Here is a 16,126-nt window from a genome sequence, read left to right as displayed (position 1 = left end):
CCTTCTTTCACGGGACACCAGAGGAAAAAGATGCGGAAAGAAGGTGACAGCATCTTCTTTCACGGGGACACTGATCGATGTCGCCGAGCCGGTGGCTGGGGCCGGCCGCGAGGTCGACGAAGCAACTCGCCCCAATTGGCTCATCCTGATGGGTGATGGCCCCATCTTGCCATCTAGCTTCCTCTGGCCTTTGGGAACCCATATCGGCAAAAGCACAATTGATCGAACAGCTCTGCTTTAGCGTACGGACGCTCGCTTTAGTTACGAATCCACACCAAAGCAAGTGAGCACCACGCGTAGTAGTCTGATCCAACTTGTACGTACAGTGTTGCATCGTCAAGGGAAAAGAAGCACAAAAGGCCGGTCAGGGGCGGAGCCATAGAGGGTGCGCTTACCTCAAGGGTACATAGGATTTTATCGTATAGATATGTATACGGTGAAAATTTGATTATAATTACTGTTCAGTGTATATAGATCTGCCCACGAGGCCGGTACACCGTGCACGTACAATACAATGTAGTAGTAGGACCAAATGCACGCATACAATACATAAAGGGATAAAACTACTACGACATCATTACAGCAGTCACGTACGTACACAATTGATCATAGATACGGTTCGTTTCACATCACATACAACCATGCATTGCTCGCAGAAAAAAAAAACCATTCATGACATCACACACACAGACACTCTCGATCTCGTACGTACTCGTACAGCCGTACGTACACAGGCGTATTCATCCTCGGATGCACGTACGCTAGTACACGAGGGGCTTCCCGGCGCGGAGGTCGCGGAAGTAAACCCGGGGGTTGTTCTCGAACACGCCCCGCGGCATGCGCGCGCCGCCGCGGCCCGGCGCAGCCATAAAGCGGCGTCCACCGCGCGCCCCGCGGCCGGCGCAGCAGCAGCGCCAGCAGCAGCGGAGCACGAGGAAGCACAGCACGGCCGGGACCACCACGGTGACGACCACGTGCAGCCACTGCCGGAGCGTCTCCGAGCGGGTCTCCGGCGGGAAGACCTCGTCCGCCTTCTCCGCCAGCGCCGCGAAGAGGGCGGCGAGGTAGGCCACGACCTCGGCGGCCTTCGCCTTGACGAGCTGCCACAGACCCGAGAAGTAGTCGCCGGCGCCGCCGTCGAGGTCGAAGCTGAGAGCCCCGCCGGCGACGGTGGTTCGCGCTGCGGTGAAGCCGCCTGGTAGGAGCTTCCTCGCCGCAGTCCCGGGGAAAGCCATGGTGGGCTATCGAGAGATGGGAACTAGTGTGTGTGTGTGTGTGTCTATGCCTTTGTGGCTACACCGAGGCAACCACTTGCGTGACAATAGCACCCGACAATTTTCTTTGACTGATGAATCACTATACGGAAGATTCAATGCAAGTATTCAACGGTGCTTAGCATAGGCACGTACGGTCCCGAGGCGAGTGCTGCAGCTACTGCTCCAACTACGCAAAGATAATGGCAAAGTTAATGAGCTGATGAGTGCACAATGAAAAGACAAGAGAACGGTAGCCGGCCAGATCAAATGCAGAAGCCGACTAGTTCACAAGAGCTAGTTCTCTCAATCTGAACGGTAGCCGGTCCTTAACCGCCATGAACGTTCTCACGAGAGAACAAAAATATGAAACCGAAACAGAAACTTGAGGTGTTATTTTATAACGTGGGAACGTAAATGTTCCTGAATTAGGGACGTAGATGTTCCGGGAACAACGTTCTCGCCATGTTCCACGTTTCCGATAGCTAAGAGCCAGCCAGATCAATTGCAGAAGCGGACTCGTTCACAACAGGACCTAGTTCTCTCAATCTCTCTTATTGTAAAGTAAACCGAGCCAATAGATAAAGTATTTTTACTTCACCGGCTCAAGAGCACTGAAGCAACAGTAAGCCTTCCCGAATGAGAAATGAACCATTACATTAGCACACAACAAATAATGCAAGAGAGAATTCCTCGAGTTTTATTAGTCACTTAACAATGGTTAAAAAAACAGTGACACATTCATAGGTCTAGAACAGTAACATGCATGAGAGAATGTCTCGTACCGTAGGATCTGTTTCCCTCACTTTTACTTGCATGCTTCACCAGTTCACCGCGCGCCGACTGAAGCACCGAAAAGAGCAGCGACCGGGGCAGCGACGAGCAAGGCCACTATTTTCGTGCAGAAGACGGTGGCGGCCACGATGGGTGAAGCGGCATGCAGGATCGCGAAATAGAGCTCCGGGGCTGCCTCGAAGGCCGCGCGCGATATCAGCCTGCCGGTGCCGCCGGGGGCCTTCATGGTGACCACGGCCAGGCACTGCGTGCAGCGAGGCAGGAGGAAGACGAACACCGACTGAACGGCGCCGCCAACGTGCAACAGCCTCTGCACGAAGTGGCAGGCGGCGGTCACGAGTGCCTGGCCGACCCCCACGCTAGCTCCCAAGAGGGTCGGCGAGCAGAACCAGACGAGCGCCGCGACGAGCATGACCGCAGCTACGCCGAGCACGTACGGGAGCGCGACGGGGGCCGCGGCCTGTAGCCACCGCCACAGATCCGCCAGCTTCTGCGGGATCTGGTGGGCTGCGCTCGCCACGGCGGCCCAGGCTGCGGGGAGGAAGCCCGCGACGAGCTGCCACAGGCCGTCGACGCCGGAGCTGACGGCGCCCGCGGCGTCGGTCATGCTGGTATCGAGCCACTGCCAGAGCGTCTCTAGCGGCAGGACCAACATTTGGGCGGAGCCGGCGATGGCCGCGAAGATGTGGGCGAAGAAGCCAGCGACGTGCTGCCACAGGCCGTCGAGGCCGCAAGCGATGGCGCCCGCGGCGTCGGCCATGCTGGTAGCGAGCCACTGCCAGAGCGTCTCTAGCGGCAGGACCAAGAGGTGCGCCGCGCCGGCGATGGCCGCGAAGATGTGGGCGAAGAAGCCCGTGACGTTCTGCCACAGGCCGTCGAGGCCGGAGGCGACGGCGCCCGCGGTGGCGGTGACGACAGTGACGAGTGACTGCCAGAGCACCTCCAGTGGCAGGACGAGCAGGTGGGCTGCGCCCGCGAGAGCGGCGAAGAGGTAGGCGAGGATATCGGCGAAGAAGCTGGTCATCATCTCCCACAGGCCGAAGCTGATGCCGCCCACGTCGGCGACGCCTTGGGCGATGGTGCCAGCGGCGCCGCCATGCAGGAGCTTCCGTGCTGCCGTCTCAGTGATGGCCATGCCAGATGAAGCGCTTCGTCTCTCAAGTCACAACTGACGATTACTGAAGTGTGTGAAATGGTGCTACCACAGGACCCTTCAATGTGCAGTGATGTAGGAGTATATGCCTATTAATTAAATTGATCTGTCTACGTAACGTTCAGTTGTTTTTGGCTCTGCTATCAACTGAATTTTAAAATTTCATACACTTACACTGTCTTCTACCCCTATTTACATTAAATTATTACTATATTTACGATGACTTGTTCGGTGTAATTTATTGGACATAGTGGTGTAATTTGAGAATAACACAAATATATGCTAAAATTTTTAGAAAAAAAATTACAAATTATTTCTATGAATTTCAGATATCAGAGAAATATATATCAAATTGTTCACAAATATCATCAAATTGTTCACAAATTATTCACAATTTTCAGAAAAAATACAAATATACATGTGGGTTGGGCGTACACGGTACATACTACGTGTATTCCGCTGGAGCTATATACGGGCGTAGACGTGGGCGTACATGGACCAACCACGGACGTACGTGCGTGTATTCTGGATGACCAGGACCTGGAACGCTTGAGCACGAGCATGTGGTGGGGACCGGCAACCTGTCTCGCGCGACCAACTGACGGAGCACCGCGACCGTGCGATTCCTGATCTGGCGGCCACAAAATCGCATGTCGCAGAGGGCTAAATCAACCGACTGACTTATAGCAATTTTGAATTAAATTTATTTTTAAAAAAACAGAATTGCTATAGAGCATCCGGTTGTTTCTTAAAAAAAGTCACTCCCAGGCCCGGAGCGGGTTTCGTGGGATGGGTTCACTCCCCAACGTACTTTCGTGGGATGCCTCGCTAGCTCAAGTAAGACTATCTCCAACGAACCTAAAATAGTAGACCCATTTCACGTTTGGGTATAGCGCTATAGGCAAAGGTTTTAATATATTTTTTTTTGTCTTTTTCAGCAATAAGACCCAAAAGAGAATCCTTTCTACAAATTGGTCTCCATAGGAGACAAGGTATTCAAATTTAGGTTATGCCTCTCCTGGCACCGAAAATTAATCTCCTCTATTGGTACTCTGTTGGAGGCCGATACAGTACTGTCGAAGACCCATTTTGCGTTTGGATCCCCTCTAATGGATTAGCTGTTGAAGACAGTATAAGGTAAGTGAGTTTCAGAACATTGTTAGCTCAAGTAAGGCCAGTCTCTCACTAGAGTATTGTTTTATAAGACTGTCATATTATATAAAATAAACTAAAACATAGACCAAACATCCATTCTCAATGGAAATTTCATTCTTTGGTTTTATAGACATTAATTTCATGACTCAAAGAAAGTTGGTAATCGTGCCAACTATGAAAGCCATTTCTTTTATTCTTAAAAATATTGTCATGTCATCGAAAATGCCTATGTGACAACTTATTAAATACAAATAAAACTCTGATAAAACTCTATCTAACTCTACCTTCAATCCCTCTCCCTTTATTTAGCCCTTCACCTTCTCTACTGTTCCAACCATCAACCACAATCCACAACCAACAGGAGGAGCTGACGCGCGCAGAGGAGGCGATGACCTTGGCCCCACCTCGTCTTCGTGACGTGGCTGCGCTAGGGCGTCCTCGACCAATGTCCACGGAGGAGACACATCAATGCTGACACGTGTTTGCGTGAGCAACTACGGCGTGGTCAACCATGGGTGTGACGATAGCTCGGTGAATCATAGGCATAGCAACATAGTGACTACGCATCTCAGTCACGATGGGCCAAGCGTGTCGTCGGCCCAGCTAAACCCTAGTAGGGTCATGCCTGGGCCGATGGCTCAGCCTATGGGCAGGCATGGCACGACACGATTAGCTAACAGGGTCACGTCGACGCGACTCTTATCGACACGTCCATTTATAGCTTGAGAGGTAGCCACTAGTTACCACCTGTGCTAGCCGTGAAAGGAAATGGAAGCTAGAGTGTGGATAGATGATTGAGAATATATATGTTGAGAAGAAAATTCGGGACGATGATATTCATCCAATTGTTTAAGGAGTAGTAAAAGGAAATGAGCCAAACTTAACTTGTTGCTTTGGTGGGAGGTGTGATCATACACCTAGCTACGGCCGAGGTTTATGAGTTCTCTTCAATTTGTTCCTATTTTGTTCTTAACTTTTAGGGCTTGTTCGGTTAAGTCGTTTTGACGCCAGGAATCAATCCAGCCAGCGGTGCTTATATAAATTAATTAAAGTAATGATTCCGGCCGGAATTCTTCCTGGGCCTCGTTCCCAAAGAAACGAACGGGGCCTTAATGAAATTTATCCTTCGTTGGTCACTTTTTAAAAAGCAGTTTGCTGACAATTTAGAATTAGATGGTGTACTCATAATTATTAGTTAGTGCAGGTAGACTTGCAAGCAATTATTCTTTGAGCAAAACTCCAAATTCAGATATTGGCTCATGGCTATGCAAAAGAGACTGCACTATCACAACGTATCTCTTCTCCATAGGCCATGGGGATGGCGGAGCATCAGGTAGCTTAAAAGCTTCCTCGTCAGCCCCAGGAAAGCACCACATCCCTAGCGACTTCACGTATAGAGGTGTTTGGCTAAATGACTTTGTGACTTGTAAGTGGCTCCACAAAGGACCAAGTTGCGTAACAATAAGGTTTTCCTCAAGTGAAAAGGGGCAATCATGATTCACGCACTAGGGCTGCGGGGAAAAGTGTCATAACTCGTAACCACCCCACCAAGCATAAATACTTCCTCCTTACTAAAAAAAAATGAAGTCGTTTTGAACAGTGACACGGTCTTCAAAGCATAACTTTGACTACTTATTTTTATAAAGATATTTATCAAAAAGTGATATATGTAAATTTTTGTGAAAGTAGTTTTCAAGACAAATCTATACATATGACTTTCACATTTTCAAACTCAACAACTTAAAAGTTATTCATGATGTATATTCCCAATGTTTGACTCAAGCCTTGTCCAAAACAACTTCATTTTTTAGTATGGAGGGAGTATTGTATATAAGATAACTGTTTTCTACCGTAGTATATTTTCTAAAAGACATAAGAGCATCTCTGAGAGCCTTTCTAAAATCTATTCTCTAAATTATCATTTGGAGAGTCATTTCAGTAAAAGTCGTTTTCTATATCTCTATGCTCTCCAACAACTTTTCTATATCTTATTCGCAGTGTAGAGAGCCATCCTCACTCTCCATCTTTGTCTAGCGAGAAATCCGGAATAGAGGATATATATATTTGGATATCCAATTGAAGAGTGTTGGAGGGTGTTTTTTCAACAAAAACTCTATTCCTGTAATTTTAGAAAGATATAAAGAGTCTCCTGGAGATGCTCTAAAAGCTATCAAATGGCCCTCCGCCTTTATTTACATCATTGCATTGCTTAACTTGTAAGCCATCCATTTCTTATCTTTTCGTGTAAACAAACTTCTTTTATAGTTCCTCACTGTACAACTTTTGAATTGTGTAAAACTACATGATACCCCGCACGTTGTTGCGGGGGAATCATAGTGTTATAAAGGGGAAAGAGGATTTATGGAGCTTGAGACTTTATATGTAGCATCCACCATGATAACACAGAGAGTAGAGGCAAGATTGAGGGGAAATTTCATATAAACAATGGATAGTAATGTGAAATAAAATGAGAAAATAATATCATCTTATTGGTTCACTGTTTTTTAAAATCATTGTACAAAGTTCATCCCCGTTTAATTACAAAACAAAAGGTGTTATGTTCAGAAATTCAGCACATGTGACATTGACATCACAATTATGTGTACTGATAGACAGGACAATAAATTGTAAGAGCTTTTGAGATACTAACTATTGGTCACGCTGCTGAGTAGCAAAAACTGCATCTGTCTCATTTTCTGCCCACACCGGGTCCACAGTGGGATACGATGAGATAAGTGCTAGATCATTGTCAAAGAGCGCAAGTGCTATTTCAAGCTTCTCTCGCCATGTGTTATAATTGCTCTCATTGAGAGGCGGAATGGACGAGATAAACGTCATTGGGTTGTATCCTGAAAACAACGTCAGAGAAAGTGAGAAACATTTGACATAATAATTGCATGCCATAATTCAACGTTGGTCAAATTTAAAACATACAATATGCTTCTACATTAACTCTATATCACCGTTGGGCAGAAATAGAACTAATACATAAAACTCATAAATTAAAAATTTATAATATTGCTATCAACAACTTTGGTCAGAAAATAGCAATATCATAAATACAACGTTCTTCTACATTAATTCTATATCATCGTTGGGCAGAAATGGAATTAATGCATGTAAAATTACTCATGAATAAACTTATAATATTGTTATCATCGTCAGAAAAAAACAATACCATAATTTAACTTAAACTAAAAATGACTACTCCTCCAACTAAATTTTTTCCGCTGGTTCCAATTTATTTAGAGGATCATAAACATCATCTTTGCAGCGAAAACATGAAAATAATCTTAAAATAATATTATTCAGAAGCATTTTAAATTACTTATCTACTCTCTGAACAAATTTTTTCGTTGGTTCAAATTTGTGCAAAGATAGAACATGAAAACTTTACAAAATTCATCAAAAATGTTTTTGAAAAATAATAAAACTAAACTGACTCAAACTTTTCATTTTGGTCCAGCATCAAAATCGTCCCACGGCCCAGCCTCGCATGCGCCGCGCTCGACTTGCGGCCTAGCCGCGAAAAAACGGCCTGGCCAAGCCGCGAGCGCCACTCCCCGCGCCCAGGCCGCAACCTGGGCCTATGCCAGGAATCCTCTTTTTCTCCTGGGCCAAAAGATGTCGGATCAACGCCGGCCGTCGGATGTGATCCGATGGTTGTTTGCACATCTCGATGTAACAAAAATGTCATCCGCGACGGGGATGTCCTAACCCTAGCTCATTTTCTCCCCTCCCTTTCGCTTTCATCTATCAACAAGCGGCGGCCGCCTTCGGTGGCCAGAGAGGAGGATGGCAGTGCCACCGTGGGCCCCTTCACCGGCCGGTGCGCCCACCGGAGGGTGAGCACGCCGCCGTCGAGCGGGGCCTTGCGATGGTGCCTTGAGCACGCACGCGTCGCGGCGAGACATCGGCGAGCGGCGGCTCATCTCGTCTTCCCGCGCGCCTGCAAGGCGGCGGTGGTGGCTTGACGAACACAAGGTAAGCCCCGCCTTTCCTTTTCTTTGCTGGGGTTAGTGTTTCAATCTGGGGTTAGAGTTTGACAGAAACGAAATTCGAATCATCTCCTTCTAATGTCTCTTGTATTTCTACCCCCAAAGACTAGATCTACACACTAGTGAGGCGATTGATACCATTGTTAGAACAACAGGATCAACTAGTCATAGATCTAGCAGGTGGAACCTCTTCTATTCGGGATAAAACAACCTAGATCGACTAGAAAGAGAACTAAAGGGAGAGAGAGAGAGGGAAAGAGGGGATAAGTTACCGGCCATCAGTTGGCTTAGCGGAGGAGGAAGCCATGGCCGGTGTTGATGATGTGAATGACGGTGAAGTGGTAGCAGTGGAGTCCGGCGGCGAAGTCGAAGTCGGTGGCAGTGCAGTGGTGACGCAGAGGCGGCGTGGTGGTGAAGCTTCCTGTCGCTGTCAGCGCTGCCCTCTTAGATCGGATTAGGGTTAGGATGTAGGTGGGGAGTTGGCGGCTGCGGTGAACCTCGTACCAGTGCCCCGGCCCCCACCTTCCTCTTTATAGCGCTGCGTGATGGGGACCACCAACCATGATTGGGTTGGGTGTTCCCGATCAGGGTGCGAATCAAATGCCAAAATTGACCGTTGGACCAACTTAGTGGAGATCAACCTAACATGTTCTTCTCTATATGCAGAGGGAAATACCCCATTGTGAAATAATCCTGGGCTTCTTCCTGATTTTGGCATAAAATCTCCAGTCATGGAAGACATCTTCACTAACTGAGCAAAACACCTTCAATTGAAAATGGTTAGTTATCTCTTGATTAAAAAGAAGATGTATGTGACATAAGACAAAAACATCCAAATATCCCCGCGGAAGCTATAACTCTTGTAGGAGATGAGGAAAAAGTAGTGTATGAAAGATTTTCTAGTGCAAGAAGTAGAACTATCGGCGTCACCTGCTAGAGCTTATCTAGTGCAAGAAGTGTAGAACCATCGGCATCACCTGGTGAAGTTTATCAGGGTCAAGGTCAGGGTCAGAAAAATCATTCACGGACTGACCTGATGACTGTAAATTGCACAAATGAGAACAAAAATTATACTACCTAAATTTGAAAGCAAGAAGTATAGAAATCTTAGAGGGTGTTTGGTTTCCTGGACTAAATTTTAGTTCATGTCACATCGGACGTTCGGATGCTATTTGGGAGAAATAATTATGAGTTAATTATAAAACTAATTACACAGATGGAGACTAATTTCCGAGACGAATTTATTAAGCCTAATTAATCCGTTATTAGCACATATTTACTGTAGCACAACATTGTCAAATCATGGACTAATTAGGCTTAAAAAATTCGTCTCGCAAATTAGCCACAATCTGTGCAATTAATTATTTTTTTCGTCTATATTTAATACTTCATGCATGTGTCCAAACATTCGATGGGACAGGGACTAAAATTTTCTTGTAGGAACTAAACACCCCTTAATTACTAATGACTGACAACGAACTCGATCTAAACCTGCTAGCTGGATATCACTGAGTAGGTCGTGGATATCACCTGTGTGCTAGCTTGGTGCAGCTAGCGATCTAGCCTTCTGCAGGTTTCAGGCTGGCTACGTAAAAGACAGAACAAATGACTAATGAACATGTCTTGCTGAATTGTCAAGGTTCATATATAAAGGGAGGGCACCTCTGTACGTGGAGAAGATGGGCAGACAGAGGGAGACGGATGGGCAGAAACGCAGAAAGGACTGTTTTGTTATTTAGATGCTTCAATTAGGGGCATTTATGGCCATTGTGAGTCGGCAGTAAAGCCAACATGCAACAGCATCAAGGTGAACAGGCAGAGCTGCGCTCACGGTCCTGAGGGCTTCGGCTGCTGCTGATCTGTGGTGCTGGGTTCTGTGGATGACGTGGCTTCACGAAATCACACGAAAATAGGCTAGTGGGGTTCTCCTGTTTAGATACAGTAGATATCGCTTGACTTCCATTCGTGGAACTTGCTTAGCATCTCTTTCCAGCTTTCCAGTATCTGTGGAACTTGCTGCTTGACTTCCACTGTAGTTTCAATCATAACAGTATGTTTGTGATAACAATATGTTCCACTGTAGTTTCAATCATAACAGTATGCTTGACTTCCACGGTTAGAAAATTAGGCAATTTTAGAACCAATTTAATGCAGAAATAGATTAACAGTATGTTTGTGATATTAGACATGTGCACGTGTGATCTAATCGCTAGGAAGACAATGAGCATCATACTAATCATGATTTTAACCATAGAAAAGAGAAGGCTCTTGTAACATTAGCATACAAACGAACCAGGGTTCTAGGGGTTCCCCACGGGGTACTACTTAGATGGGCCCTGGGATGGCCCACGATCTATTGAAGAACGCGAGACAAGGTGGCGTGGACTTCAAGCTATTCAGATCGACTTAGTCGGCTAACTATGAAAGCTAGATTCTGTAATAGGACTAGGACTCTTCTCTTGTAACCGACTAGGACTAGATACGTGCCCTTACCCTCTCCCTATTATAAAGAGAGATACGGTGCACCCCCTTTAACCCTAACAATCATACAATCAATCCAACGCAAAAGGCTATACGCCGACTGGACGTAAAGGTGTTACTCGACAAGAGGGACCAAACCACTATAAATCATTTGTCTCTTTACGTTTACTGTCGAGTTCTGCATACGCCGACGCCCTTCGAACACCGTCCCGACTACCCCCGTGACGAGTTGCCGGTCATCAAACATCGACAGCTGGTGCGCCAGGTAGGGCCTTTTGGCAACTTCGCGATCGAGAGCTCGACGGACCTCGACGACATGATTTTCTCGACGGGCATCACCTTCATCTTCGACTCCTGGATCTGTAAGGTAGACGACAACGGCAAGCTCCAAAGTTGTCTCATGGAGATCCCAGCGCCTCAGGCTTCACCAGACGTCTTGACGACCACACTGGATCAACTCGCCGAGAAGTTTTCGTACCTCTTAATCTCTGATTCAACTCGAACTGAGAAGGTCACCATCAACCACGACTCCTGCTCGGACATGTCACCTTTGATCCCATCTAAAGTCCAGCATGAAGATCCAGTTCGTTTTCCATCTAGACTCAAGAATTTAGCTTTAATCTATCAAGATATAATAAGCTACCTCGTGCAGTCTGAGCAAAAGATCCCTCTTACGGGTGCCCAGACAGGTTTAGTTCTATCCATCACACCCGAAGGAGGCATCGTCCATTGGCCAGGTGCTCTACCCGACACTTCTTTAATAGATCCATCTCGTCTAGTTGGCATGCTGGAACTCTTGCCTTATCAGGATGGCAGAACTCTTCCAGCGGACAACAACGATCACGGTTCTACAAAGATCTTGGACATTGCGACGACTACAGAATCTAGAACCCACTCAGCCACAAGGCAATCCAGAGAGGTATTTATGGCTGGGCAACCACCTCAGATCCCTATGCCTAACCCACCAGATATCCAAGATAGAGAGGCAGCATATGAACAGCGTCTATGGGATGAAGAAGCGGAACGACAGTGCCAAGACCATGATGCCGCCAGAGCCTTTGCTTCATGCAACCTTGAGCCTGAGTTCATGGAAGTAGCTGGCCACAAGGTCTTCACTACTGTCAGCGCGAAAATGTGTCAATCATGCCGAGCACATGAGCAAACCGGAAGGGTCTGCTCGATGGAGCTGGAGATCCGCCTGGCTTCAACGCAAGGATGATCAATCCTGCGTACTCCTCCTAAGACGTGCTAGTCAATTTGACCCTGCAATTAATAAGGAGAGAAAGTTTATCAGTAATTTTAGGTGGAACGTGCTGGTCTGTGCCCAGACAGTTACAAGTGTGCCGCCTCAGGAGCAGCCATACGGGAAGAGCGACTGAATAGCCTATCCACATAGAAATCGGCTGTTACGGACTGTAAAGCTCATGTGTAAAGATTAATTTCATGTTGACACGTACAGTACTCGTAGATGTAAATAAGATCATCAACTTAGATAGATGTTACCAGTGTAAAGCATTAAAGCCGATGAATCATAGCACACGAATGAATCGACTATCGGATACGAATGGATCTATAAGCGCTCTGAATCTAATCTGTTACCACCAATAGTGAGGTTCGACCAGATTGATGGCAGCTATGATGATAGTAACAAACTAAAACCAAAGATTCCACAAACACATCCGTACTTCGACAGGCTTTTCGAAAGACATGCTATACATGAAGGCTCGGACGAATCGGCTAAAATAGCCGATTCAGGTGAAAAGGACTACAGCATGTGAACAATTGACTATTTCACATGAACAAACATATGGACCCCTCAGACTCAACCTGCTATCTCTAACAGTGGGGTTCGATCGGATCGATGCAGCCGTAAAAAAGACAATGAATCAAATCCTTAAAGTACACAGATCTATTTACGATTAATAGAATCATGGACACACACCGTAGGCGTTAACGCATAGGTGATAGACTATTTAGCCGATGCAAGCATAGCAAACAGCTAAGGTCATGCCTAACCAGGAACAAATCTACTAGCTAGCATACTCCAATCTACAGTGCCATCAGTGGGGATCGATCGAATCGTTACATCCATAATGGTGAACTATAAATCAGATTCAACTAGCCAATAGACCTCTTCAAGATTATCCATGCCTTAACTGCATACTATGCACGATAAAGATCGAAGTAAAAATAGCCGATGAAGCATGATCCGTCGCTCAGAGTAAGGAAACATTGTGTTGTGGTAAAGTGAACGATGGACTGAAAGGATATAAGGCCGATCTATTTTGATCTCGACCGGGCGGATTGATGTTGCTGTAAACTAATAATAACAAAAAACATCAGCAAGATCGGTAACTTAATAAATCTACCCAAAGGACGCCACCCTTAGATAGAGCCGATAACTTGACCTTAATCTAGTTCGAGCAATGGAGGTCGACCGGATCGATGCAGCCGTACTTGAACTAGACAAGAGTTGATAACTAGTTTATACCAGAGTCGTAGTGGAGGTCGACCGGATCGAGGTAGCCATACGAATAGAAGTATAAGCCATGACGGTACTTATAGACAAGCCGAAGGTCGACCGGACCGATGCAGCCCTGCTCGCTGAAGAACTCGTCGAGATCTACTCTACTCCTACTCATACTCCTAAGGGGTGGCCGGAGCCGAAAAAGTAAGTAACTTGTATTTGATTGATTGTGTCCTTTATAATAGCCGAGGTCCAATATTTATACCCGGAGCTTAAACATGAATCCTACTCAGGTACGACTCATTACAATCTTTGGTATAAAAGAGAACATTTCTAACTTAAGATAACTTGGACCCTAATCTTTTCCTTTTTGTAGAGTCCGATATGTATCTCCCTACGCCAACCGTAGCCCATCATCGTTATTTGCTGATGTCATTCAAAGAGAGCCAATTCTAGTGCCTCCTCTGAATCAGCTGATATCGATCCTTTATGCCATCGAGTCCTTGATCGACACAATTCTGGAAGCTTTGAGTTTCCTGCGTTCTTCTCCAAATTTTGGTGTAAACAACTATGCCCTACGCCAACGTCTACACCCTGGTAGAAGGGATGGCTGGCATAGAAAACCCTACTCCAGATCAGCAATGACTCAAAGTCATTCTAGAATCCACAGCCCTTCAGATGTAGGCTGCAAAAGTGACATCCCAACCTAACCCTTCCCGAGGACCAAAGGCGCAGGCACCAGCCCACTCTCATCTGGGACCACAGGGTAACCAAGGAGGAGAACAGCAAGTACCAACCCACTCCCGTCTAGGGCCATAGGGTAACCAGAACAGGAATCAGGGTGCCGCACAGTCGGCCTATCATGCACACTAGTACAGTAATAGGGAAGGCAGAGGTGAGTCCAAGTATAGAGAGAACAGCATCTCACCGGATAGGTTCCCATGTTTCTCTAACAGACTACTCTTTGTCCGGTTTTCCTACAAATTCAAGCCGTCCAACTATACCAAGTACGATGGAAAGACAGAACCCAACCAATGGTTCTGCATCTACTCTCAGTCTATTGAGTTGGCAAGCGACGATGACGACATCAAAGTATTATATTTTCCCATGGCACTCGACACCGTGCCTATCGCCTGGTTTGATAAACTACGAGCCAACTCCATCGATACTTGGGGACAACTTCAGCGTAAATTCTATGAATTTTTTTGTGGCGTCCTCAGCCACCCAAGTACTCAAAATGAGCTTAGAACTTGCAAACAGAAACCAGATGAAACCTTCCAGCAATATTATCGCCGCTTTGCTGAGTTACGAGCCCAAGTCTATGATATCACAGATAGGGAGGTGATAGATCACTTCGCCAATGGGATCAAATACAAGTGGCAGTTTGAAAAATTCTACGACGATAATCCAGAGACTGCCAAGTAATTTAAGCGTACAGTACAGAAGATGATTGCATCTAAAGAGCGTACTCGCAAACGATTCCCACACGGCCAACAAGACAAAGGTTATGACCCCAAAAGCAATCAGGGTGGATAGTCCGATAGAAAAAGATGACCCAACAACACCCTTGCTTCCATGGACAGGTCCAAGAAGTCTAACCAAAATAACAAGAAGTTCAAAGATCTTAAGCATTTACCCTACCCTTTTCACAAGAACACCAAGCACACGGCGGGCGAGTGCAAACAACTCCAAGAACTGGGTTTCTATGACAAAAGCAACAAGGACAAGGGTAGAGTTGATAACAACAAAGATGGAGGCGACAACCCTAACCTTGGCTTTCAACGGTCTAAGGGCCAAATTGCAGTAATCTTTGCAAGGCTACCGACTTCATCAAACAAGCGCTTAGGGAAGTTCTCTTTGGGACATCATGGCAGGAGAGCCCTCAACACCAAAGTATCTTAATTGGTCTGAGTACCCAATCCAGTTTTCTAGAAAAGATCAATGGACTAGCGTGACTAACACCAGCCACTATCCACTTGTCTTGGGTCCAACAATAGCTGGCATGACAGTCCCCAAGGTCCTGATCGATGGCGGCACAGGATTGAATATAATATTTACAGATATGCTAAAGAAGATAGGCCTAGACTTTACCAGCCTACTCACCCCCACTGATGTCCCTTTCTATAGGATAGTACCCGGCAAGGTTACCATGCCACTCGGATAGATCACGCTCCTGGTAACGTTTGGCAACCCAAACAATTTCCAAACGGAGTTTATCAAGTTTGAGGTGGCTGACTTCGAATCATCATACCATGCTATCTTCGGTCGACCTGCCTTGGCTAAGTTCATGGCCATACCACATTACCCGTACCTCTTGCTCAAGATGTTGGGTCCCAATGGCGTACTCTCCTTTCGAGGCGACCTCAAGCGCTCATATGACTGTGACACGGAAGCCATCCAGATTGTAGCCAGAACACAGCAAGCCTATGAAGCACAGGAGATTGCCAACATTGCACAATAGACTAAGCCAAAAGACATGGAGATTCCAACTAAGAAGGTAGGAATCATTGCACCACCCTCTAAGATGGATACCATCGAGATTGATCTGGGTGCTGGTGATCCCTCTAAGATGGCTATCATCAACGCCCACCTTTCTAAAGAATAGGAACTCACGCTCACCAACTTTCTTAGGGACAATAAGGATATCTTCATATGAAAGCCGACTGATATACCGGGTGTTCCAAGAGAGTTGGTTGAGCACAAATTGGATTTAAACCTTGGCTCAAAGCTAGTAAAGCAACGTCTACGACAGTTCTCACCAGATAAGAAAACAACAATCAAGAAGGAAATCACCAACCTATTAGCAGTCGGGTTCATTAGGGAA

The 16,126-nt window shown here is 46.2% G+C and overlaps 1 protein-coding gene across 1 annotated transcript; it reads right to left on the bottom strand.

The window, feature by feature from the left end:
• Positions 1–495: 495 nt before the first annotated feature.
• Positions 496–3,232, bottom strand: LOC136544534 (uncharacterized). The gene is made up of 2 exons (XM_066536667.1): positions 2,086–3,232; positions 496–1,241 (listed from the first exon to the last, which is right to left on the bottom strand). Exons 1-2 carry the CDS (start codon positions 3,181–3,183, stop codon positions 762–764), a joined length of 1,578 nt encoding a protein of 525 aa, XP_066392764.1. The 5' UTR covers positions 3,184–3,232; the 3' UTR covers positions 496–761.
• Positions 3,233–16,126: the final 12,894 nt, after the last annotated feature.

The sequence above is a fragment of the Miscanthus floridulus genome, chromosome 3 (assembly GCF_019320115.1).
Source record: "Miscanthus floridulus cultivar M001 chromosome 3, ASM1932011v1, whole genome shotgun sequence".
Lineage (NCBI taxonomy): Eukaryota > Viridiplantae > Streptophyta > Magnoliopsida > Poales > Poaceae > Miscanthus > Miscanthus floridulus.
This window is presented reverse-complemented; position numbering and strand designations above follow the sequence as displayed.

Coding starts and splice junctions, on each gene's coding strand:
- LOC136544534 (XM_066536667.1), bottom strand. CDS start 3,183: ATGGCCATCACTGAGACGGCAGCACGGAAGCTCCTGCATGGCGGCGCC. Junction 1,242..2,085: donor GTGCTTCAGTCGGCGCGCGG/TGAACTGGTGAA, acceptor ATCTCTCGATAG/CCCACCATGGCTTTCCCCGG.